General features: G+C 31.9%; 1 protein-coding gene across 3 annotated transcripts in view; it reads right to left on the minus strand.

Annotated features, from left to right (window-relative positions):
* The window catches only part of LOC107363759 (uncharacterized), a 34,887-nt gene extending 9,149 nt beyond the window's left edge, over nt 1–25,738 (minus strand). For 2 of the 3 annotated variants that reach the window (XM_015931028.3, XM_015931029.3), the window contains exons 1-8: nt 24,119–25,738; nt 23,689–23,807; nt 22,859–23,198; nt 22,599–22,757; nt 20,236–20,739; nt 18,946–19,089; nt 17,739–18,611; nt 16,213–17,097 (exon numbers count right to left, since the gene is read on the minus strand). In XM_015931028.3, the coding sequence (XP_015786514.2) occupies nt 16,652–17,097; nt 17,739–18,611; nt 18,946–19,089; nt 20,236–20,739; nt 22,599–22,757; nt 22,859–23,198; nt 23,689–23,807; nt 24,119–24,986 (3,453 nt within the window). In that variant the 5' untranslated portion in view covers nt 24,987–25,738 and the 3' untranslated portion in view covers nt 16,213–16,651. Of the gene's footprint in view, nt 1–3,087; nt 3,581–16,212; nt 17,098–17,738; nt 18,612–18,945; nt 19,090–20,235; nt 20,740–22,598; nt 22,758–22,858; nt 23,199–23,688; nt 23,808–24,118 lie in introns of those variants that run through there. The other variant, XM_015931030.3, reaches the window with a different exon arrangement.
* Nucleotides 25,739–25,870: the final 132 nt, after the last annotated feature.

Genomic DNA, 25,870 nt, shown 5'->3' on the forward strand with positions numbered 1-25,870 from the left:
GCAAGGAATATTTAATGATCAATTTTTTGCCATTTCACTTTTCAAATCAATTCGAACCAAACAAAACGCTATTTTATGCAAAAAAATAGACATGAAGATATGCAAATGAATATCGAAACGGAAAACTTCAACATTATAACACATTTGACAAACAAAATTGAACAATTTTGTTCGCTCATAAATTTTCAATTTTGAAACATTCTTCCAACAGAGCTCAATATAATTCCAAAAAAATTCACAGCTTCAAATGTGTGTTCCAAATAATCACGAAGACGCAAGACGCATCGATAAATATCGAAGTGCAAAACGAGCAAGTTTAAGCTTGAAATATATTCGACGAACGAAAAGAAATGATCGAATTTGTTTTCATCTTGAATTTTGAGAATTTCGTTCAACAGAATATGATGCTATGAAAAAACTTCTGCAGTTTGTTACGAATAAAAGTATTTCGAAGTTTGAATTTTGGAAATTTATTTATTCGCGGTCCATCAACTCTGAATTATCAATGACAATTCATAAAGAATAATGTTGATCTAAATTTGATTTTAATGGTTTTCATATTGAAATGAGTTTGTTGAGGTTTGAAAAGAATGAAAATGTTTAATGGAAAAACTTTTGTTAATCAATCAAACGTTGTTTGAGCAAAAATTGTCATTTACGTTTAATGGCAACTCAATTCCTTTGATAATTGCAATTAAACTTGTTAAAGTATGAAAATTTCATTTAGCGCAAGCTGTTAATTTGTCTCGTTGGAGCATTTTTGGTTTGTTGGTTTTCACTTGAACAAATAGTCGAGTTGAAGAGGAAAAATTGAAAATTGAACACAAACTAAACAAATGTTATGGTTGAGAAAATTTTCCTGGTTTAATGGTTTAAAATTGAATCAAATTGCCATTGACCGTTAAAGGGAGTTAAAAGTGTGACATAGACTTGCTCAATGGTTAGCAAGTTCAAGATCAACAGCAAATTTCCCTCGAGAATTGAATTGAAATTTGTTTCCAACTTTAATATTCTTGAAGCAAAATAAAACTTTCAGATTTGGGTTCAACTCGATATTGCCATTTTGTGCATTTTACTGAACATTTGTTATTGACTTTCCCAACCTAATTGATTAACAATAACTTTTAAAGGTTAACAACTTTTTGCTTCAACTAAAGGACGAAACAAAAGTTGATAAACATTTCCAAGTTAAACGCAACTTTATGAAGACAGTCAAAGATGGAAAAGGTGAAGAGAGAAAAGAATTGGATTCAATATTTTCTCTTGAGAATTGTGTTAATGTTGGAAAAAGAAGTTGAGAAAAGAGAGAAAAGTTTTGATTTCGAATGTTGAGAAAAGTTGGAAAGTTGGATAAATTGAAGAGGAAAAACTCATAACGTTAGATTATCTCGACAATTGATGAGCTCAATTTTGCCAATTCAAATTGCCTTTCAATAAACAGTTAAGACAAAGAAAGCTTTTCCTCTTAAGTGAGGTAAAAAAAGAGTTGAAAAAAATGTACTCAACAAATCCGAAAAGCTAATTCTGAACATTTTCCTCTTGCAACAAGAAAAGTTGCCAATATTAGTTGGAAGGAAAAAAATGAGCAAAATTCTTATCAATGATATTTTGTTTCAACTTGTTTCGATATTAGCAACTAAAGACTCTATCGATTGAAAAACTACAAAAAAAAAGTTATATTTCAAGTTACCAATTCAATATCAACTTACAAGAAGAACTAAAGTTTTTTTGTTCAAAGTTAATGAGAGTTTTGAAGTTCAATTGTTTAAATCGCACTTTTCCTCGACTGTAATCATTGACATTAGAAAGACTTTAAATAAAGACTCAATTATCTGAACACTTAATAGTCATACAGATAATGGATCCAATAATCGTCGAATTTTAATGGAAAAAATTTCTCTCAATTTCGATGGAAATCATTGCAATGGATTTTTTTTCTCGTCTTTTGTTGACCCAAAATGAGGTGCAAAAGTGTTGCCAAAAGAATGGAGAAAATGGCTCGAGATGACTTTTCACTCCCAGTCGACAGGGAGTGAAAGTTGTTGATATTGTTCATTCTTTTCAATTTGAGACATTTTTAGATAACAATTTTGCTCTTATCAGTCAACCGATATAATGTCAGGTTAAGTCAATTTGATTACATCTTTTATCTGATTATGTGAGAAACATAAGGAAAAAAAGATGGAAAAGACAAAAATTGTTTTTCTTTTGCAATCCTTAAAACTCGAGTGAACCACAAAGAAACTAGACTTGACTTGTTCATCTTGTAAAAATTATCTTCAACTGGACCATCATTCTGATGGTCAAAGTTGATCATAATGCTTTGCTTTTACATTCCCTGGTCATCTTCATTTTCCTTTTTACTTTCACTGATCTTGCATTTCCACTCCAAAGAGCTATAAATCTTTTCCTTGCCCTTATTAGGTGCACATCATCAATCTTGAACAATTTCAACTTTCACCTTTTTCCCTCTCGAAATCATTTCTCTGTTCATCCAAATTCATTAACATTTCTGATTAAGCCAACGCCATACCTTTTATGTGTCTCTTGAAGAGCCAAAAGTTTGCAAAAAGCAACTCAATTTCAAGAGTAAAATTTAAAGCTCAGAAAGTCATTCATGCTCAAAAACTTCAACTGCAAGTCTGACAAGAAAGAGAAGCAAAAAAAACTAATTGAATTCATTCAAATGATTTGCAATGAATCTGAGCAAAAGATCGCTTTTGAATAACATGAGAATAAACAAAGCGCATTGAAATGGAAAGTCTTTTTCAGTCTTTTCATCGTTGTTTAAAAATAATCTTAACTCGAAAAATGGAAAACTTGAAAAGATAAAATTTTACCAATTTTCATGTTTTTTTCTCCAAAACTCATGAATTCTAACAGAAAAAGTTGATTCTATTATCTGCCAATTCAGTTTTACATTCAACTGTCAGAACTTTTTTTTTGTTGGAAAAACAAATTTTTCTGTTTAACTTTTATTTTCGTTTCCTTTAACCATTTAAAGCCCATTCAAATGAAGAGAAGAGTAAAACTGGAAAAAAATTTTGCTCATTTTTCCAAATTTTCAACGTTTGTTGGCTTTTGTGTAATAAAAGTTTAATTTCCACTTAGCTCTAATGATGTAAACATTTAGCCATGATAACATGAAATGGTGAATAGTTTAATTTGATTATTTGAATAGTTGAAAATGAGAAAAAAAGGTAAACTCGAAAAGAGCGAAAATCGAAAGAGTTTTTTCTTCTTCTCAAGTTATTCGAAGAAAAAAGTTGCAGAAATTAATGTTGAACCAATCAATATTTAATCAACGCTTTTCCATGTTCTTTCCTTGTTCCATAATCATGAACCTTATTGAGCTCAACATTGGTTGATTAATGATGGATTCACATTTTACGGTCAAGTATTTCATGATAAACTGTATTAAACATTAATCTGAAAAGGTGAGTTGCATTAAAATCAATCGAAATCTCATTGGAAATTATCTTTTTTTTCGCTTCACAAAAATTCGCCAAACATGAAATCAGAGTTTTCCCAATTAGTGCCATGCAAAGGCCATGAATCGCACCAAGAAAAAGAGAAAAATCTGTAAATGATGAAAGATGAGAATTTCATGATTAAAAGAGAAACTCGTTTGTTTCCAAAAGAGAAATGCCTTTTTCTCATTATTTATTGGTTACAAGTTTTTTCTCTTCTGTTCACAGATTATTTTCCATGTTCTGGTCTGGAATGAGACTAAAGATGGAAAGAAATGAATTGTTATTTACTCCAAGTTATTATTAATTGTATCGATGAAAGGTTATCATTAAAAGGTGAACACAAAAGTTAACGATAATAATGAAATGTATCATGATTTGGTGGTGGAAATTGATATGAGAGAAAAGGCGAGAAAAAATGGAATCCCTGCCATTGGAACTTTTGGCTCATTTTATCTCTTTAATTCTTTTTAAGATTCATTATGAAACAATGAGAGCGAAATAATTATCACCTATCAATGTTCAACTTTTTTTCTCTTTTCTCTCTTTGATGGACATTTAATTATCAATTTAACACTTGGAGTGATTAACTTTTTTTTCACTCTCATTTGTATTGTTTTGTTGCACCAGTTTTACACCAATTGAACAGAATATTTGAGTTGAAATTGTTGAGCAAAATTTTGCGTCTAAACTTGTTTTCCCTTTCAAGTGAATAATGAACATGAAACATTTAATTAGTTGGTTCATCATCAGCAAAATAGTTACTCTTAATTGAACAGAATCAATCTCGTTGTCTGTTAGGCTTTTGTTAACCTCAAAATTGCCTTATTTGCTTCAACAAAAGTTTCAACTTTACTCAACCTTTTCTCATCCAAGTTGACTATTATTAATAACTTCATCATGCAACTTGGCTTTTCTGAGATAACAATCTAATTGAACAAAATCTCAACATTGGCCAAGAACTTTAATCCAATTTTCCTTTTCGTTCATTTCATTTCTTCAGTAAAGTTGCTAAAGATTTTTCGCTTTTCTCCTTTCATTTACATTTCAATTTAAATTTCATAACCTGACCATTTATCTAACTGGACAGTCTTGCGCTTCAATTTGTTCAACTTTACTCTTGAAATGTTTTGCTTCAGAAAATGTCTAAATTTTTTCTTCTTCTCTTCTGTTTCATGAATTGAAATGATGACCATGATGAGATGGAGAACAGAAAGGTTTAAACTCTTGAATGATTCCTTCGAGAGTTTATCACAAGAAGCAAAAAAAAATGTGCATCTTTTTTTCTGGGTTTTGCTTCTTCTTTTTACGTTTCTTTTTGCTTTTTCCTTCCATTTCACTAGACACTGAACAGATTCATGAGAAAAGGCAGTAAAATGTCAAGCAAAATTACAAGTTGATGTTGAGCTGAAAGAGCAAGGAAAATAATTTACTGAGCAAAGAGAAGCGACTAAACAAGAAGTAAACAGGAACAAGAGCAAACAGCGAAATATCATCATTACAATATCGAGATTCAAGATTCATTTTCTCGATTCAATGATATTCTATCCATTGTAACCTTAACCCTGCAAGTGTAGCCCTAGAAATGAAGTGATGAACAAAAGGTAAAGATGTTGTGATGGAAAAGCAAATGAAGATTGATAGATGAAGTGAGGATAAGTTGAGATACAGGTTGAGCTCATGGATGTGTATTGATGAGAAGTAGTTCAGAGAAAATTCAAAGTTGAATTCAACACGAACATGGAATCAATCATAGAAAATTTGCAATTTTCTTATTCTTTTTACCTTGAAAAGTGGTTCTTCTTCAATTGTGGGAAAAAATTGTCGATTTTTTGGAACTTTTCTCAACTTGAATTTTTTCTGCTCAATATAATGAAGGAAATTAAGATGGAAAAGCGAATTAATCATGAAATTTGATTTGACTAGTCTTGGGTTTCCATGAATTCAGGGTTGATTACTTTTTTACTTCATTCCATGTTTCCTTTCATTATCGGTGTTGATTCATGTTTACATGATATTGATAGGGAAAGAAGACAAAAAAGCAAACAGACAAAACTTTGTAATCGGAAGTTTTATTGGCAACATTGCTTAACCTCAACTCATTGGTTGAAACTTATTGAATAAACAGAGAGTATTGAATATCCGGAATGGGAAAGGTTGAGGAATGAAGATTCATGAGAAAAATATTGCTTCTATTCAAGCGAAGAAAAAATGAAAGCGAAAATGTGAAAAAAATGTTCACAATATTCTCGTTATAAACATGAATCAGACAATTTTGTTCTCTTTTTTTGCTTTCTTTGATTGAAAATCGTCGTGATGAAATGTAATAATTTGAGAAGAGAAGAAGAAATGAGTTATCAAAATGTCGAGTTGTAATGTTGGTGCCAATATTGAGATGGAATGATGTTTAACGAGAAAAGAACAACTTTTACTTTGGTTTGTTTTTCTCATTATGTATGCACATATTACTCTCTGGTTGGCAACTATTTACGTTTGCTCTTTCAATCAATGTTAAGAGTTTCTCGTGTAATTATTATTATCAGATATTAACTATTATTTACAAAATAATATTGATGGTTACAACTTGAATGCCAATCAATATTCATTATTCATGTTTATATCATCAACATCGCTATTGCCATTTACATTTAGATGCATTGAAATATTGTGTCAACAATTTTTGTTACATGTGAAGTCGTATTTAAATTACATCGAGTGGGTCAATGCAAATTTGCTTCGTCTATTGAGTAACACTTTTTACCACTTCATTTGCTGATTAAATGGCAAAGTTGCCAATCCTAAGGCAAAGGATTTTGTGCATTTGAAGATGTCAAGTTGCTTTAGTCAAAACTTCAACCTTAAAATATTATAATAATCGTGCGAATTCGTTATTCAAGCACAAATATAAACTAATGAAAGATGGATTAATACTTGTTTTGTGCTGGAGCTGCAACAAGGTTTCGTTTTTTTTCTTTTGTTTGACCTTCACTTTGTTCTGGAAGCGTATGGTTCCCAACTACTTCTGTCTTCATATTGCGATATTAAGTGAGATTCCTATCATTGCCGGTTGAAAGTTTTCTCAGCAGATTAGCTAAGAGCATATTTTGGTAGATTCCTGACACGAATTTGGACATAACTATCAGAATCGATGCGAGCATCCTATTGTCTTCATAGAGATTCCCTATCACGAGTTGTCCTTCGTATTTATTGCTCAAGAGGCAATTCATTCGTCAACAAATGTTGAAATTGGCCCATTTCAAGATAACCTTCATTAAACAGTATTTCACTCTATTCTCCTTCCCTTTTCTCAATTTCAATCAAAGGTTAAGTAATAAAGTGCAAACATTGTTCATTTTTTATTGTTATAACAATGTTCACCAAACCATTTGAAAATTTATTATACAAGTGAGTTGGCCAAACTTGGAGTGAAATGTAACAAAAAGAGCAAACTTGAAGAGAAGAAAAAGCAAAAGAATCAATTTATCTAAATTGTTTACAAATGAAACAGATAATGGAAACGGAAAAAGAAGCAAACTTTAACCCAAAAGAAAAAGCATTACAACGAAAAGACCAACAGAACCTAGAAAAATACCATTTCATTACATGAATTCAATTGTGAATAATTACACTTCAATGTTTCTCCAAATTTTTCATTAAACTTGATCAGCAATCTTGGAAAGCATTCAAAGTGCCCTGAAAAACAATCAATATCAATAAACATCAATAATTGTTATAAATTGGTAAACCAAGTTTAATCAATCAAAAAGAGCGTTTCCAAGTGAAAAGTTATTTTCATTTTTCATGTTGCAATTAATCAAACAATTGAAAAGTTAATTAACGATGGAAACTTTGCAAATTGATTTCAACATGATTCACGAATTGAAAAATGTTCAATATTAATCAGCTTTAGAAGAGACGAGAAAAAAAGTTTCTCCTGAAGCAACAATTTTAATCCGTTTGAGCTGCTTTTTCATGATGTAAATGATAAGCTGTTTCCATCATCAATACAATTAATATTTATTACCATGAAAGATGAATATGTAAAGTTTATTCACTTTTATAAATGAATGTCAGTTTTTTAGATAATATTTTATCATGGAGAAGATGAAAATAGTGAGAAAACTTTTCTTTCTCTTTATTCATGCAATATCATGTTTACTGACTTTCCTAGTCAAATAATAAGAAACTCATCATTTATTTATTGTGTTCATTGTGCTCATGTTTCAATGTTTGAATAATATTATCAAGGAAGGAAGAAGAGTAAAAAGAAGAACAAAAAAACAAAAAAACAAAAAAATTCATTTTTCTTTAGTTTCATCTCTTTAACTTGTTTTTGCTCGTTCAATTTCAATAGAAACCTTTATGCTTACAAATTGTAGTTTTGCTGAAATGTACCGAGAATTGAATATTGTGATAAAAATGCACCTCATTCAATATTTATCCAGATGAATAATGATAATGATAAAAGTGAATAAGTGTGAAATGAAATATTTAAATGTAGAGTCAGATGCAATGACTTTTTAATTGTTCAATATCATTGAAACTTGACTCAATCCCTTCAATGTCAGTCAGCAGTTGAAGCTGAAATTTTGAATAAGAGACTGCACTTATTTTCATGGAAAACTTAAAAATTAAAAAATGTGACTTCTAACAAAATAAAATTCTGCGAATAGATTGGATATGGATTCGGATAGTTATATTGAAAAGAAAACAAATTTATCCTGTAAACTATCGCGAATTTAATTTATTATACTTGAGATAATCCTAAAATCTGATTCTTAGTTTTTGATAATCCTTTATCCTTTATCATGCCAAACTTAGGTCTTGAGGCATGAATTCAATCGTAACACTATTTTGATTCAGTTGATAAAATCTCCTAAGTTTATCAACACTATAATAATGTCAATTAGAGGCCGAATAAAGAATTGACCTTGAATAACCTTGAGCGTTCGAATGGTGCGTTTGTTCAATCTGCATAAGCTCTTGATTAAGTCTGAGGTCTGTAAAACTAACTGTTGTGAGTTATGCATGCAAGAAGGCGTAAAATGAAAAAACGCCCGGTATTATGCTTAATTATCTAATTGCTCGACAACGTTCCCCATCAATCATAGAGTCACTCCAATAATTATTGCCAGTCGATTATTTAATATTTGATAGCGGCTAAGGGCTGAAAAATCATATATCTGATGGTTGTAAAATGTGAGATAACATTATTCTTCTAGACAAAATTAACAAAATCAATAAACTGATCAACTCAGTTTTTTTCTGGCTTTGAATGATGATAAAACGATTTTTTTCCTGTCAAAAGATTGAAAAGTCAAGCTGCATAATGGCTCAGGTAAAATGAAGAGATAATCAATCGCACCAGGCAATTTCCCTTTTGTAGGAGTTTGTCAATCGGACACGAAAAACAATGCGGAACTTCACCATCTTTATATCCGGTCAGTTTAACAAGTTGGACAAACGTGCCCTTAGCTGCTCTTATGTTGAATTTCAATCAATTTTTGCACTTTCGAAACCAAATTAACAGTAATACAAATGTATTTTGATGTACTCATTGTCAAAAATAAATACTAAATGATTTTGTATATCTTTTTTTTTGTTCATACATAATTTTTCTGACCTGTATCAGTGAATCAAATGTTTATAGCTCATAAAGGATATGATTTATGGCATATGGTTCCGTTAATCAATTCAATTCATGAAAAATTGATTTAACTTTCTTATGATAATCGTTATGAAAATGTGACTAATAGTTACCGGTCTAGAAAATTTTGCGTTCTAATTTCAATTAGAGGTCAAGTGAAGAATTGACCTTGAAAAACCTTGAGCTTTCTAACTCATTGTTTTACACCAACTAATCTGCATAAGCTAATGTTCAATTCTGAGATCTGTGTCCCAAACCGTTCTTGAGTTATCCCTGCCCGGTATTATACCAAACAATGTCTATTTGTTAGATGTTCATAACTATTGCTGGCCAAAAAACATACATGTTTCTCTACCGTTCAGTTCATTGATTGGTTGCGAGAAAAATTCAGTTCCCGTTCATTGGTGTAAGAGTTATGAAGATGTGACAAGCATTAACTGATCCCAAAATTTTTTTTCCAGAAACTGACCTTTGAATGTTAATTAAAGGTTGAACTACGGATTGACCTTGAATAACCTTGAGCGCTACAACTTATCATTCTGGAATCTGTGGTAGCTCAGGTCTAAGGCCTGAAGCATTAACCGTTCGTGAGTTATGCTTGCAAAAAAGCGTAAATTTTAATTGAATTTCAATCAATTTCAATTTGATTCATGATTAACCATGGCACAATTAAAAATAAAGATTCATATTTGTTTAATAGATATGTTTTTCACGTTTATCACGCGTGAAAATCTTCACGCGCTCCTTTATCTCTAAAAAAGGATCAAAAGTTGTCCACCGGCACTTTAGTTGGTCAGGACCCGACTAAAAGTTTGTTCAGAAAAAACAAAATTGGTCCAGAACAGGACATTTCAACACTACTGGTATATTAAGGTTGCAATATTTAGCCTGTCCTCGTTGGATTGTTTTTCATTCAGTTACCTTTGGGTTGTCTTGTTCATAAACCTGAGGTTTCGTGAAAAATGATAAGTCTGAACAGACGAGAATTGCCTCAAAATCTTGTTTGTTTCAATTCGTCCGGTTCCAATTTTTCGAATGCAGTTGTATTGGTTCAAACTAAATAGTTTTATGCTCACAAGAAAACTGATAAGTTTGTTTAATTCTGTTTCTAATGAAAGCTGTTATGCTCATGCAAATGCAGACTTGATACTTCACATTTGACTAAGTTAGTACTTATGCAACAAAAGATTCGCCTGATATCGAAAGAAAAACAATGATGACATCTTGGTTACAAGAGATTGTGAACTTATCCACATCTTGAATAAATCTTGAAGCATGGATAATATTTTCGAGTCAAGTAAACTTTATTAATGAATTTTGTTTAAATGATAAAAATGGATTATCAGTGACACAGCGAGCACATCAGAATCATCTTTACAATATCAATCATCATCAGAGTTGGTAAAGGAAAAGTAAAGAAAACCAGAAATATTAGATGCAGAGAAATTTTTCTCTTTTCTCGCATTTTCTCCTTCAAGACTAAGTTTCCATATCATAAGGTAAAGCATTATCAAATGATGTTTAGTACATCATTAATTATAAATATACATATTTATTTCCTTTCACTGTCAACTCTTTCCATACTTCCAACCCATCATCATAATCATCATCAGCATAAGGTACAAACAGTGTTAACAAATTTTGTTTGTAATGCAAATGCATTTTAAACAAAGAATGGCAAACACGGAGACAAAACTCATGAACCAAAATACTTGTTTAAAAATGTAAATACAATTGTGAGAAAAGAAGATGAAAAAACATCAAAAATTTTCACCTTTTCCTCTCTTCCAACCTTTTGTCATGAGCATCATTTTCCACTTGATTCATGATACTCTTATCAGGAAGAGGAAAGAAAAGTATAAACAGCAAACATTAAAATTGGCAGCCGTAAAAATGGATAAACTCATTCACCAGAATCACCCAAAGTTTTATTCCATTGATAGTGAAATGGAAAAGATGGTGAAAAGGGAACAAAAGATTACCATCAATGAAGTTATCACATCTTTTCATACTCAATGTTGACCAACAAAAGTTGAACATTTTCAGAAAAAAAAGATAAAAATCGAAAAATGATGAACAAACTTTTAAAGGTAAACCTGAAATGAATTGCGACAAAACGATTATCGGTAAAAATGATGAAACCATTGAATAGATTATTGGATCAAACAGTTGCATTGAATAATGGCGAGTTTCATTGTCATTTCCAAGAGCAATTTGTTATACTCAATTATCCATTGTCAGTCACACTGTTTCAATTATCATCATTATCATTGCTCATTATTCATCTTGTTATTAGCATTTATTGTTGGACAGGCAAGAAGCAAAAAAATGAAACTTGGTATGTTATTAGTGAATCACTAGTTACCAGTAAAGGTAATCTTAAGGTCAACAATGATTCCTTTTTTTCCTTTGTCCTTTTTATTGTATCATAATGTACATCTTGATTGGGTCACAGTTAAACTGTACATAGTTGAATAGCCAATTATTGGAATCCCAATGAATAAACTCATGTCAAACCCTAAACAATTGTCAATATCGACTGACAAAAAGAGCAACTGTTATCCTTTACTCCAATCCATAAAAGTGTCGCCTCATTTTTAATCAATCGATATAAATACATTTTCATTCTTTCATTATCTCGAACCCTTTCTCTCTTCACCTTTCAAAACACTATTCTTCAGTTTTCATCCCATGATTCTCTTTAGCAAATCCCTGCAACTCTGAACTTTTCTTTTACTGATTCGACTCGAAATTCGTGTTTCATCACTTTGCATTTTTCTCTATTCACTTTAAACTCATCTTTTTCAATGCTTTCATTGTCTTCAAGTTTCTTTCAACGAAAATCTGATCAACATTCATTGTCCTCGAACACCATTCATCTAATTTACAGGTCAATCCGCTTAAAACTTTTACTCAAAGATGCGTTGATTAACGAATGAAAAAAAACATTTTGGATAAAGAACTTTTTTTCGTTTCTTTTCGATTTTCTCAGTTCTTGATAAACAGAATGTGTAACGGAATTATTGAATGACGTCAACGGATGGACCAAGTCCAAAGTGGCAACTTCGAGTGTATTGCATATTTGAATGATGAGAAGGATAAAAAAGCAGAGTGAAGACAAGATGTGAGCTGAAAAAATGTTGCAATATGAGTGATAATGCAGGCATACGAATGAGAAATGATGAAGAATTGAGAGATTTTTGCTTGATGTAAACCAAGCGAAACAAATGGATGAAAGATTCTCCATTTTTTTCGCCTTCATCTTTTTCTTGCTTCTTTTTTCCCTTTAATACTTTACTTACTTTTCTCATCATCTTTTTTTACACTCCATGTTTATATCTCAAGAGGATTCTCTATTATATTTAGATGATACTTGGATAAAATGGAATCAAAAAAGCATAACCAAAAGAGAAAGAAAATTTCAAGAAATAGATGAACATCAGAAAGAGTAAGAGAAAGAAAAGAGAGAGAGAGAGATTGGGGTGGAAAAATCAATTACGAGGTGAAACAGCTCAAGTAAATGGCAATGATTTTGGGTGTGAAAATAACTGAGAAGAATAGAAAAGAAGACGAAAAAAAGTCATCTGAAAATGCAAAGAATCGAAAAGCATCTTGATAATAATAATAAAAGATTGAAGTTGCGAGAAGAGTAAAAAAACAAACAATGATGAGGATAAAGAAAAGGAAAAGTTGGCATCATTTCATGATATAACCCAAGACTCGCCGGAACAATTTCATTTGCATTAATTGTTTAATGTTTCATGTGACAATCAGGCAAATCTCAGTAGGACAGTAAAGTGTGACACTAAACAAGTACTAAAATTGGTCAAGAAAAATGGGTCCACAATTAATGGTCAACATTGGACACTTGAATAAAGTCTATGCAATCAAAGTCTGGTCCAACTTAAGTCGTGACAAAAACATCTCAACAAGTATTGACCAAAAATCTCATTGGCAAACAACAGCCAAGAGCCAAGTACCTCAACCTAGAAGCTGCTCCAGTCTGCATTGGATTTGCACTCAAAGAGGGTCAGACTCGAGTGACACTTTACAGAGTAAATAATGTCGAACCAGCAATTCAAATTTAATGTCATTTCTTGTTGTTTCAGTTAATGCTTTTTCAAGACTCATGAAAATGAAATCACTTATTCCACTTTTCTTATGTTAAATTTATTGCATCAATTTTTAGCCAAAATTGCCACTGAGCAACAACGATACTTGACTCAATTAGAAGCTTGACTCTGTTAAATGAATATAACATAAATTTAATGTTTATTCTACCTTTTTACTGTTCTTTTTCTTCTTGCCTCATCATCATGATGAGTAAGCTACCTGTTTCTCAAGTGAAATCATCATTTGGAAAGAGAAAGGTAAGAAAAGAGTAAAAAAAATTTTCCAACAGATAACCTCTTGAGAATCATCTTAAGATAATTTGGTAAAGATTATTATAACGAGTTGCACTTCTCATACCAATATACAGATAATACTATTATCATCCTTTTTTATCCTTCCCAGTCTTTACTCAACTCTCTGCCTACACTTTTATAAATAACCAAAATAAATATTCAAACGTTGAGCCAAACATTTCAAACATCACTGTAATGCCTTACAGGAATTTCCTTCAATTTTTATAAACGAAACAGAATCAAAGAGGAACACAAAAGTTATTATCTTATTTTGTTCTTTTCCTTCTCTATTTATAATCAAAGATTATTCTGAACTTTTAAAGCAAAACTTTTTCTTCCATTGCAAGTTGAACTTCAATCTCATGAGTGAATTAAAACAAACTCATTTACGTTCACATTCAATATCAATTTAACTTTTACCTCTTTCATTGTCCAATAAACTTGACTTGAAAAGATGAAAAAAGATTTCTTTTCCAACAAATTCTCATTCATTTTCATTTCTCATTTCAAATCTCATTTTACCTTTTCCATGAAACTAAATGCAAAAGTAGAAAAATGTTCGATACAAGTACATTAATAACAATATGTAATTTGGAGAAAAGAGAAAAAAGAAAAGAAAAGTTTAAATTTAATGTTTTTTTCGTAAAACGTTTGCTTCTCTCTGAATTACTTTCATAATTATACTTCAAGTTTACATCAAATTTGTATTCATTTTTAGATTATGAGATTCGAAGAGAAAAATTTTGAGAAAAATTATCATGAAAAATCTTTGATTTCCATTCGATTCTTGGCATTCGTCAATTATCATGATCAACTTTGCTTGAGGGTAACAATCAATTCCAAAGTTACCAATAGTCTCTCGAGGATAAAATGTCTTGGTTGATTCCCAATCAAAGTAAAGACAATTACGATTTTATTCAATAACCAGTCGATAAACCGTTATCTGTTTAACAGTCTTTTTATTGGACTTTCGTCTTCAACATTTTCTTACATTTTGTGACAAAATTGCAAAGTAAATGTTGAAATAAATGTCAAGCAATATATTGTAACTTGATAAGTTTGCGGATTTTTCATTCTTTTTGCAAACTTTTTTCTTCTTCTCCTGTTTACCTATTAAAGTTGAATCAGACAATTGCAATTGTGTCTCAACAAATTGAATTATCAGAGACGAAACAAGTTTCAAAGATAAAGTTGAAGAGAGTGAAAAGAAAGTCGTAAAATTAATCATAAATATTTGATTCTGTCATGAGCCAAGCAAAACATGATCACATCATTCATCAATAACTCAATGCAACCAATGTTTGGATTGTAAATGTTGAAACTTTGTCCAATAAAAAGTGATGAGATTATTGTAAATTCAATAAAAAATCATTTCTCTATTTTGACAGCATTTGATTAGCCAAAGTAAAAGTTTGAAGAGTCGAGTAATCTCATCATTTTGGTAAACATTTTCATCGATATTATCAAATTACAAATTGAATACAAAACCAATAAATTTGAATCCAAAAATAGAAAAAAAATTTCGAAATTCTTCCAATCGTATTCTAAGAAAAGGAAATTAATTAACTAACTCGAAAAGTAAATCGTTTTCCAGCAAATATTAATAGTTGAAACGAATTTTCGTTTCATCAATTTCCAAGCTCAGCCAACAATAAAACCAGAATTTAATCAATCTTGAGATTACAGAACTTCTGATTTCAAACAACTACGACTCAAATTCGCAAAATGAAATTCGATTTCAGGAAGTTTTTGGAAATATGGAATTCGAAGTTTATTTGGGCAATCGAAAATATTATTTCAGAACTTTGCAGCGAATATTAGCTTGAGCTTTTTGTCTTCATTTCTTTGACTCGCAAGTGTTTTGTGGCAAAAAAGTCGACAGAAGTTGAAAATTTGATTCAAAACGAAAATGAATTTCGACTGTTAATCACATGGTAATCAAGTTGACAATGGAGACTCTTGAATTCATTTAAAATGTGACTCTAGAGCTTCTCGTGGAAACCATTTTCTTTATTCCAATTGTTTGAAATGAACTTTTCAACAATTAAATTCATCAACATTTCCTCTCAATGATTATCATCATTAATGTTGAAAGATGATTGTATACAAATAAGAAAAGGGTTCAAGAGTAGAAAGGACAAAAAAGCGACTTTTCATAATTAAATTAATGAGAAGTAATTATTTTCATTTGTGTTAAGCAACGAGAGAAGAAGGCAAAAAAAGAGTTAAATTCAATTTGCATTTGAAATTTCGTTTTAATTTCCTCTCTGGTGACAAACTTGTTCCTGTTTGTATACAAAAAGAGAAACTGCTTGATAACCATTCATGGAATCATCTTGATTACCATGAAAATTATCTCACCATTATGAGAATCATCATGAGCAAAAGAGGAAGAGAACGAAAAATTGAATTAACAAAAAAAAGCGAAAGAAAAAAAAACAAAAGACAAATGAATTCCGAAAATGTTCAAAGTACAAAGTCAAAGAAAAAACTTTTCCAATGCAAATCAAGACAGAGCATTCAACCACAAACCAAGTCTCTTTATCGACTAATTGTTCATTAATTGTGTCCATTGGAATGGAAATATTGGCCATCAATCAAAAAGACAATTTGTTTCATTCGCATAGAAGAATCATATTCAACAGAACTGTGAATAATCTGGGACTGAATAATGATAACCTTTTCTTACCTTTTACAAGTTTTATCTTCTCCTTTTGGTTAAACTTTACTCCATCGAGACAACACTGTTTTCATCTGTTCCCTGATTAGCCATTGAAGTCATTGAATCATTTTCATTGTCACAAAATGCTTTTGCTTCAATTTCACTTTTTGCTCTTCATCGGTTCAACCAGTTGTACGAAACTTGATATTATTACTGAACAAGGCGGAAACGTGGTACATCTCTTTAGGATTTGATTGATTACCTTTTCTCTTCCCTGGATGGTCCAACCTTTTGTTTTCCTTGGTAAAACTTTTTCCCTCCACTTCTCAACCCACAATCCAGTTGAGAAAAAAGATTTACAGTGAAATGGGCAAAGTTTACTTGGTAAGCCTAGCAGTCTATGTTGGTCGACTATTTAGTTGCTTCTTTGTGTGTATCATCATCATCCATTGATGATCATTTTGTATTATCCAGATGAGAATGAGGATGAGCCTGAAGAAGGAGATGAACAGGATTCACTGTTATCAGAGAAACATGGAAGCTCACTGCAATCGATAACATTGATCATCCTGAGAATATCATTGGAACCAGGATAAGTTAGGTTAATTGGATTGCGTCCAATTCTCATTGAATAAAGGCAACCAATAAAACCCTTTGTTATACCAATGTTGTCATAAATTTTGCTCGAATTGCTGGCCGTTACATGGCCAATGAACAGATTCTCAGCCAAATCCAGATTCTTCAAGTCACCTTCAGCTGAACCAGCAACATCTCGCTGTTTATCAACCGTCAACAGTCCATCTCTTAGGTAGCGTTTGGCAACCAGTTTGATTCGTTCACGAGTCGATATCTTTTCCAATGAACGAAGTATAACCATTCCAGAGCCAAGATTGTAACGAAATTCAATGTAACCTAAAAGAATAAATTTTTTCGTCAAAATTTTCTGATCTAAACTTTTCTCCTGTTTCGTGCAAGATAACTTTTGATGAAAACAATTTTAATCACAATTGCAATTAAAAGTTCAACTTGAAAAATGACTCAACGATGGAGAATAAAAAAGATGAATGAAAATTTAATGCAAATTATGCTAAGAGTTGCTTTTTTGCCTCAATTTGTTATCTCTCTTTGTTTCATTAAAGAGCAGAGAATTAAAATTGAAACAAAAAAAGCTTTCAACTGCTAATTGATATTTTACTGAGGTTGAAAAGTCTGAAATGAAATATCAACTATTAATGCTACATTTTGATTAATCTACTTGAAATTGATTTTTTCTTCTTTTTTTTCTCCATTCTTTTATCCTTTAGTCCTGGAAAAGGCAACTCTTTAATTACTCTTGGCGAGATTAGTTGTCTGAGTCAAGTTGAACTCGAAGGATTGAATGTTAATCTTGTGGATTATGTTTTCTCAAATTATCACCAATTTCGTTGTAATTGAATAAAAGATTCAAGTGGATGAAAAAAAAGACGAAAAGGAAACAAAGTTTGCATGAGAAACAAGGAAAAGTTGAACTTGGAGAAAAAAAACAATTGAAATCAGATTCTTCTGCAACTCACCTCCTTTGATTGAAATTGAAACAAAATCTCCTTCACCATTGGCTGTCTGTCCATTATAAATGAGCAATCCATTTTCAGAAAAAGTTAAAAATTCCATTTCAATGGACAGTCGAGTGTAGGCATTGAGTCGAGGCATTTCAATGGACGATTGACCGAAAAAGGATGGAATCGAAATGGGTTTAGTCAAAGTGGTTGCCTTTACTTCTGTATTGTTGTCGAGAAGGAAAAATGTTGGCCAAGTGCTTGAAACTTCAGTCTCATTGGATGTTGATCCACTTGATTCTGAAGATGGTTTCTCTGAATAGCTTGATGAACTTGAATCTTGAAAAGTTGTCTTGTAAACTGTTGATCGCTTTAACGGACTCAGTGTAAATGTATTGTCAACCGGGCTTGTTGAAGTCGAGAGCAAAGGCAAGGTTGATGATAATGATAGTGTGGTTGGAGAGGAGAGAGAAGTGGTTGTCATTGTTGAAGAGGCAGAAGAGGTAAACGAGGCAAAAGAGTGAAGAGTTGAGAGTGGCACAGAAGATGATGTCAATGATGTTTTACTGTAATGGTCGCCATAGTATATCGACTGGTTATCATTCATGGTCGAAGTTGGACTAACAGTGCATTCACCTTGATAGAGGACGGTCAAGTTTTTCTGCATCCTACATGCATACAGATGCAGTCCACACTCTGAAGGATACGTGGTTCCATCCGAGGCACAAACTCGCTCTGATCCACTCCCAGCCAAGCGTTTACGAGTCACATCTTGTTGACATTTCATGTCGCAAAAACATTGAACTTCACTGGTTGACACGTTGCGACAAGTGGCACCAAATTTACACTCAATTTCATTGCAAGTTGAGTTGTAAATTTTGATCAACGAAACTAGAGATTTAGAATAAAAACAAAACGAAAAGTTCAAAAGTTAATGTCAAAAAGAAAAAAATTTACGTTAAAAACGAAAGCAAATTTTGACGTCAAGCTTAGTTACTAATTTGTTTGTGTAAAGATGAACTGTAAACATGAATAATTGAAGAGTTTGCATTAACAGAAAAGGTTTGAAAATAAATCATGAAACTTTTAATGTTCTTGTAAACACATTCATGTCGACTGAATGCAGTCTTGATATTGGAAGGAAACTTGACTTTTCATTGCTGGAGGTTGGACAAAAGAGAGTGAAAAATGGAAGGGAAAAGATGATCGATGAAACGGTACAAACCATCAGCACATCCATCTGGAGTTAGAACAGAATCTTTTGGACAAACGTTGCACTTCATACCCTGAAGTCCATGTTTACAGATGCATCTGCCAGTCATTTGTTCACAATCATCACGAACAGAACCATTCATGTTACACGAACAAGCTAAACGAGAAAATGAAAAATTTAAACAACAAGCATCATCATCATTAGTTAAGCAAACACATTTCTTTTCTCGTTTTTTTGCCTTCTTCATTCAGCATAATAAAATGTTCATTAACACAAATGATACTTGAATAAAGAATGGCAAAGGCGAAGAGAGAGAAAAAAAAGAAGTGAAAAAAAGAGATTTTTTCACAATAACATTTCTATTGACTGGGTTTATGCTCAATGATTTTGAATACAATTGTGAACAAGAAAACTAAAAATGTCAAAAAAATTGAGTCAACCAGAAACTCAATCCCAGCCTACGTTGACAGCCTTTATGTTTACCATTTCCATTCAATGTTTATTTCAAATTCAACATTATTTACATAAAAATGCATCGTCCTACTAATCATAAGTGCCAATCTTTTCCAGCTCTTAACCTTTGAATAGCTCTATTCGCCCAGGAATGAAAACAAAATTCAACTCAATTACCAAAAACTTTATTTTTCTTGGTCAAAGTTGATTCACAAATTCGAGTTCAAACTTAAATAAATTGAAGTCTGATTCGAATTCATAACTTCTAGAGTTTCAAGTCTCCAATACGAGAAGCTTCCAAATGTTGAGCGACATTATTTGATACTAAATTCGAATCGTTTTGGGTTTTTATTTCAATTAATTATTTATAGACCGAAATTCGATTTATTCGAAGTCGAACTAGAAAAAGTCAAAAATTTTGTCAATCAATTCTGTTTAAGAAAAGTAAATTTTTGCGTAATTGATTTAAAATTTTGACGAAAATATTGGCTATTTGTTTTCATTTCGATTTTTGGGCAAAACTTTTTAAATTCTTTGAAACTCGAAGAAAAAGCTTTCTTTTCGACTTTTCAACACTTTTAATTGAAATTGTCTCGAGAGTTTTACACTTTCTTTTCTTGATTCAGATTGAAATGTCTGCTCTTGAGAATTGATTGGAGCTCATGAGTACTTATTTTTGTGATAACTTTACTTTCATTTATAATGATATTCTAGTCGTGTCTACTAAATTTATAAATGGCTGATGGGTTCAACCTTGAAATTTATATTATAATAATAAAGAGAGAATCAGAAAACTGAAACTTTATCGATCACAGTTTAATGGTGAAAAATGTTTCCCTTGATACTTACGAATACAGCCAGCATTTCCTTCAGAGATTTTGTGCAAACCCCAGAAACCGGCTTCACATCGATCACATTGAAGGCCTCCAACACCAGGTTTACAGTGACACTGGTAGGTATTTGGATCACAGGTTAATGCATAAGAACCAAAACGATTGCAGTTACAGAGGGAAGGACAACCAGCATCATGAGCTCCTGGAGCTGGAGTTAAACCATCAGGACAACAACCAAACTCGGTTAAGGTACAGTTTATCACGGTTCCGAGGTTGCTTTTGTTTGGACAACATTTTCCAAAATTGTGCGTTTGATGGCAATAACTGTCTTTCGGACAGTCCGAGTTTGTACTTGAATCATTTTGTGAGCAAGTAAACTGTGGACCAGGCAACGGTTCCTCTTCACCATTACACGGAACTATTTTACTCTCTTCACACATGGAACGATTTTCAGGCTTAATATCCTGCTGACGACGACAGGCTTCTTCTTGAAGTTTACACTCATTCTCGTAAAGACGACCTTTCAACAAAAGAAAAGTGCAAAGTAAAAAAATCAAAATTCAATATTCAATTCAACAGCATTCAGCCATTTGGAATATTTGATTTGACTGAAAATTTGACAAAATTGATAATTTATATGCAACAAAATTGTCAAGGTAAAAGTTGTCAACTCAAAGCATTTGAAGAAAATGATAAACTTGAAAAAAAGTGGAGAAAATGAAAAATAGAAAAAATTTAAATTCTTTTTCCATATTGTTTCCAAAAGTTGATGAAAACCTGAGAGTTGAATGGCCATGTATTACATGAATAGAAAGGTTAAAAAATGACAACTTTTCTTGTTTTGCCTCTTTTCATTTCCTTTTGAGAATTTGATGAAAACTGCACAAAGAAGAAATAATTTCAATGGAACAAAGGCGGAAAAACAGAGAATAATGAAAAAGATGGCAAAGATGAGGAAGATGAAGAAGATGAAGAAAAAGGCAAAACAATAACATCATATGCATTTAGATATTAAAGTGACAGTAAAGTTTTCAAGTGAATAAAGAGGAAAATTGCAATGAAAAATGTGATGAAAATCAATATGCAAAAGAAACTCGAAAATTTGCAAACTTTTCAACTAACAACTAACCAATCTTTAATCATCCATCATCATTATCATCAGAGGCTCGTCTTTACTTGTGTTTAATCTGTATTAATAGTTGTATCTGTTAATCTTTCATTGGCATCTTTCCTTTTCACTTTTGCCTTTTCTTAACCATCAGAATCCAATCTAGACTGGTTCCAAGTGAAACTCATGTTGACATGAAAAACTCTTTGCTTTTTCCCTCATCATCCAGACATGAAGATCAATGAAGATTTTTCAAGTTATACAAAGTCGCTCTTCCTTCTTGTGATGCTTCTTCTTCTTCTTGCTCTTTGCCTTGACCAAAGTTAAATTATTAACCTTCTTTTGTTGAAAATAGTTGCCTTCTTAATCTGATGGACAAACTGAGTATCCTCAGACTGTATTGACCGGAATCACAAGATTAGATATTCAACTTGCAACTTTTCATTTGCTTTTATTGAGCTTTTTTTTCTTTTCTACTGAACTCATCTGGCTGACAAGGTAATGAAAATTGCAGAATAATAAAATAACACTTTTTGCTGTTTCCCACTCTTTTCGAGGATAACATTTAAATGATGAAAATTTCGATTTCGATTGGTTGTTTTATTATTCAACATTTGAAACTTTGAAACACTTGGAAGATACTATTGAATAGTTTAATTTTAATCAACAGAAATGTTAATGACTCGAGTTGAAATGTGGAAAAAGATTCAATTTCAAACGATTCAGTATTGATTGCAATTCAACTGCACATTTAAAATGCTTCAACTATCACTAATTAGATGAGAAAAGTTTGAAACAGTTTTCTGTTTTTTATCAATTGACACTTTACAAAAGAGGAATTGTTAATTGTTCATTCAATTGATTAATTAATTTAGCTTCATTGTGAGTTTATACACTTACGATTACTTTCAAATAAACTTTAAGCATGATTAACTACAGTTAAGTTCACTTTAGTCTGAAACACCTCCACATTTGAATCTTTGGCAAATGCTAAAAAAAGCTTGAAAAAATACAAACTTTTCTTTAATGTCCCTTAGTAAATCTCAGGAGAAATTGATTTCTAAAATTGTCACCATGAAAAAATGATAGAATCGTTTGGAAGGATAAATGAAATTTTAAAAAATTAATCAGATGACATTTTAAAACTGATTGATGGGAAAACTGAGAAAAGTGAAATTTCTGAAAATAAAATTTAAGGACTCGACAAATTTGTTGCTCCGAATTTCAAAGAATGACATTTTCAAGTTTTAGACACAAAAGTTTAGACTCACCATCACTACCACAGACGGGATCTTCATCAGACTCTTGGGACGGACATGAATAAGAGCAAAGGCATTGAGGCACACCATTTTTATCATAATCACAGGTACCTCCATAAAGGCATGTATTTGGATCACAAGTTTGTATATAACCAGCACCTCCAATAAGCTCTGAAGTGCCAATGTGCCAAAGTGCCGAATGAATAGAAAAATTTTTGTTTAATTTTCACTTGAATATTGACTGCACAAAACTTGAAATGAGCAATACATACCACTTGTTTCAGAACCTCTTACGTCTTGACATTCACCGTAGTAGGCGACTGTCAATGTTATCCCAGTTGAACACATAGAGTGTCTTAGGTGACACTCATTGGTATATGTTGTTCCCTCTGAAGAGCACACTGGCTCGAATGAAGTTGGACAATCGGTTGGGCAAATGCATGAACCTTTTTCACAGATGGCTCCGTATTTACAGTGAACGTGTTTACAAACATCACAGGTATCATGGTAAGCAACCAAAATAGCAACATTCTTTTTACATGCATTAAGGTTGAGTAGACACTCATTTTGATAAGTTAATCCATCGGTTCCACAAACACTAATACCACCATCCTTTTAATTGATGTTGTTTAACGTTTTTGTTTTTCGTTTGACAAATCATTATGATAATGTTTATAATGATATTAATCACACCCATTAACAAGATAATTAAGATAATGAGAAGACAAGAAGGTAAGTTTACACACATTAAAGGTGATTTATCAGCAACGGAAGGTAAAAAGAAACAGAAAGAGATTAATGAATTGTGAGGCAATTTAAACATCAATCAAGCTCTTTGCATTGATAATTTTTGTCAACCAATAGATCGAAATCATTTGAAATGAAAATTGTCGTTTTTTATTACATCACATGTTTATATCAACACATGATGTTGAGAAAAGATTTTCGAGAAATTCGATTCGAATTGAACTGATTTTCTTTCTTTTTGGGAAACATCTAAAATGAATTTTTGGACATTGGGTCAAGTCGTTTGGGAATGTCAAATGTTTGAAATTAATTAGGTTAAGGGAAAGGGCATTGAAAGGGATTTGATTAAGCTTACCAATGGACAATCTTCTTGGCAAATACACTTTTCTTCTCCTGAATAATCATCTTTAATACAAGTTGATTGATGACTACAATTAACTCTTTCACAGATGTACTCTTTGTAACCAGTTGGAACTGTGGGCGATGAGGGAAATGATGATCATGACAAAGACGAGAAAGAAGATGAAGAATGAAAAGAGAGAGGAGAATAAAAAAAGATATTAATAATTAACATTGTTGTTGCATTTCCTTTAACATCATTTCACTGCTCAATCCTAATCATGTGAAGCAAAATGAAATCAATATTGATTGATTGGTAATCACAAAATAGCAACCAATAAAGAAGCAGAAAAAAAAGATGGGAAAAGTTTTAGGAAGATGCAATGGAATGATTGTCGTTGAATTGCATCAGAAAAAAAAAGTTTAATCTCGTAATAATGACTTACTTTGAAAATAGATAATTGACGCTGAAATTAAAAGGGCAACTGCAACAGACAATATTGATGTAACAATGATAAAGGGAAGATAATTTGACAACACTTTACGGCATCGTGTAAGTAAAGAGGCTTGAGGTTGAACTGAAGGTGACTTGAGACTCTCACTTGACTGCACTGACTTGGACCTTGTTAGGTAGGGAGAAGCGTCTCCATGCTGGACTTGGGTTATGTGAATGGCTGACGGAGACTGAGGTTGACTTTGAAGGGAAACTGCTTTCAATTGCGGATGGGAATGGTGAGCATGATGGACTGCGGAATAATGTGGACTTGGATGTGGATGGTGATGGTGATGGTGGGCTGGATGAGGGTTGGAGTGAAGCGTTGATGAGGGAGGATAATAGTCGCATACTGGTAAATTTGAAACGTGAATTTCTTGGATGGATGTTGTATCATAAATTGTGCCTGGTTTGTAAGGTTGCTGGTTGCACATTGAACACATTGAAAGCACTGAATCTTCGGTTGATGATGAATTGGTCTGATAACCGTAGGTTGGTGTTGCCAAAATTGATTTAGTTGTGGTTCCTTGTAAGGGCAGTGTTGAGGTTGAGCTTGACATTTCCGATGGATTGATTGATGGAAATAAGTCACAATTAAATCCTTGAGAAAGTTGCGTTTCTTGAACATTTTGTTGGTATACTTGTTGTTGCTGCTGTGGACTATTTGTTGGTACATTTTCTTGAAATATATTTTCCAATCCAATGTAATATGATTTGTCACAAAAATCATCCAAACCTTTGCTTGGTTTCTCATCATCTTGGAAAACATTAATACTCTGTTTATCAACACAGTAAACATGACTATAAGGAGTTGATTCCATAGCTTATTCAAGTGTAAACAATCAGCTAAATGAGAAAACTTGTAAACTTGAATCCGAGTGAAAGCAAAAAGAATGTGTTTATTTTTTCAAGTAAACTCCTCGTGTTGTGATTGAACAATTAAACTTGATAAAACTTAATCCGATGTGATTATTTTTAGGAAAAAATGAGAAAAATTCAACCTTCTCAAGTTTCCAATTTGAAATTATCATCACGACTAATTCAGTCATTTTATTGAAGTTTCTTTTTGTTACATTTTCCGATATTTCATTTTTACTTGAATTTTATTCATTTAGGTGGGTAGAAAAATGAAAGTTTAGCACAAAATGTGTTTATTATTAAGAAAAAAATAATTGATTTAATTTTCGTAGATCACATTCAAAGGCTACATTTAGACTGAATTAAATTTTGTTTACATCAATATTGCACTCCTTGTCTGTTGAGGAATCATTCAACTCCCAATAATAGGAAAAGGGAGTTTTCTTGGTTTATTCAGCAAACCCATATGTGGCCATCTAATGTCATAGAAGCAAACTAAAGTAGTATAGCGTAACTTTTTGGGCTTGATGAGTTAATTCGTTTGATACAGCACTTTTTCGAACGATTTTTATCCACTTTGCCACTAATCACGTGCCCATTCATTTGTTGAATAAATATTTTGAGTCCGAAAAGCACAATACTGAATATCATATAGACATGAACGTAAACATCTATTGGTTCAAAAATCAGTACGGGTAACACCATCTATCATTACAAAAATATAACTTCATTCATACAGAATCTTAACTTTAGTTTCAAGTCATTTTTTACAAATAGAGATATTGAAATGAAAATAAACTGTATAGTTTCATACCAAAAACAACCCATGAAAAGCTTGCATAAACCA

Source organism: Tetranychus urticae, chromosome 2, assembly GCF_039701765.1.
Source record: "Tetranychus urticae isolate SD_2017Ah chromosome 2, NJAU_TeUrti_SD_1.0, whole genome shotgun sequence".
Lineage (NCBI taxonomy): Eukaryota > Metazoa > Arthropoda > Arachnida > Trombidiformes > Tetranychidae > Tetranychus > Tetranychus urticae.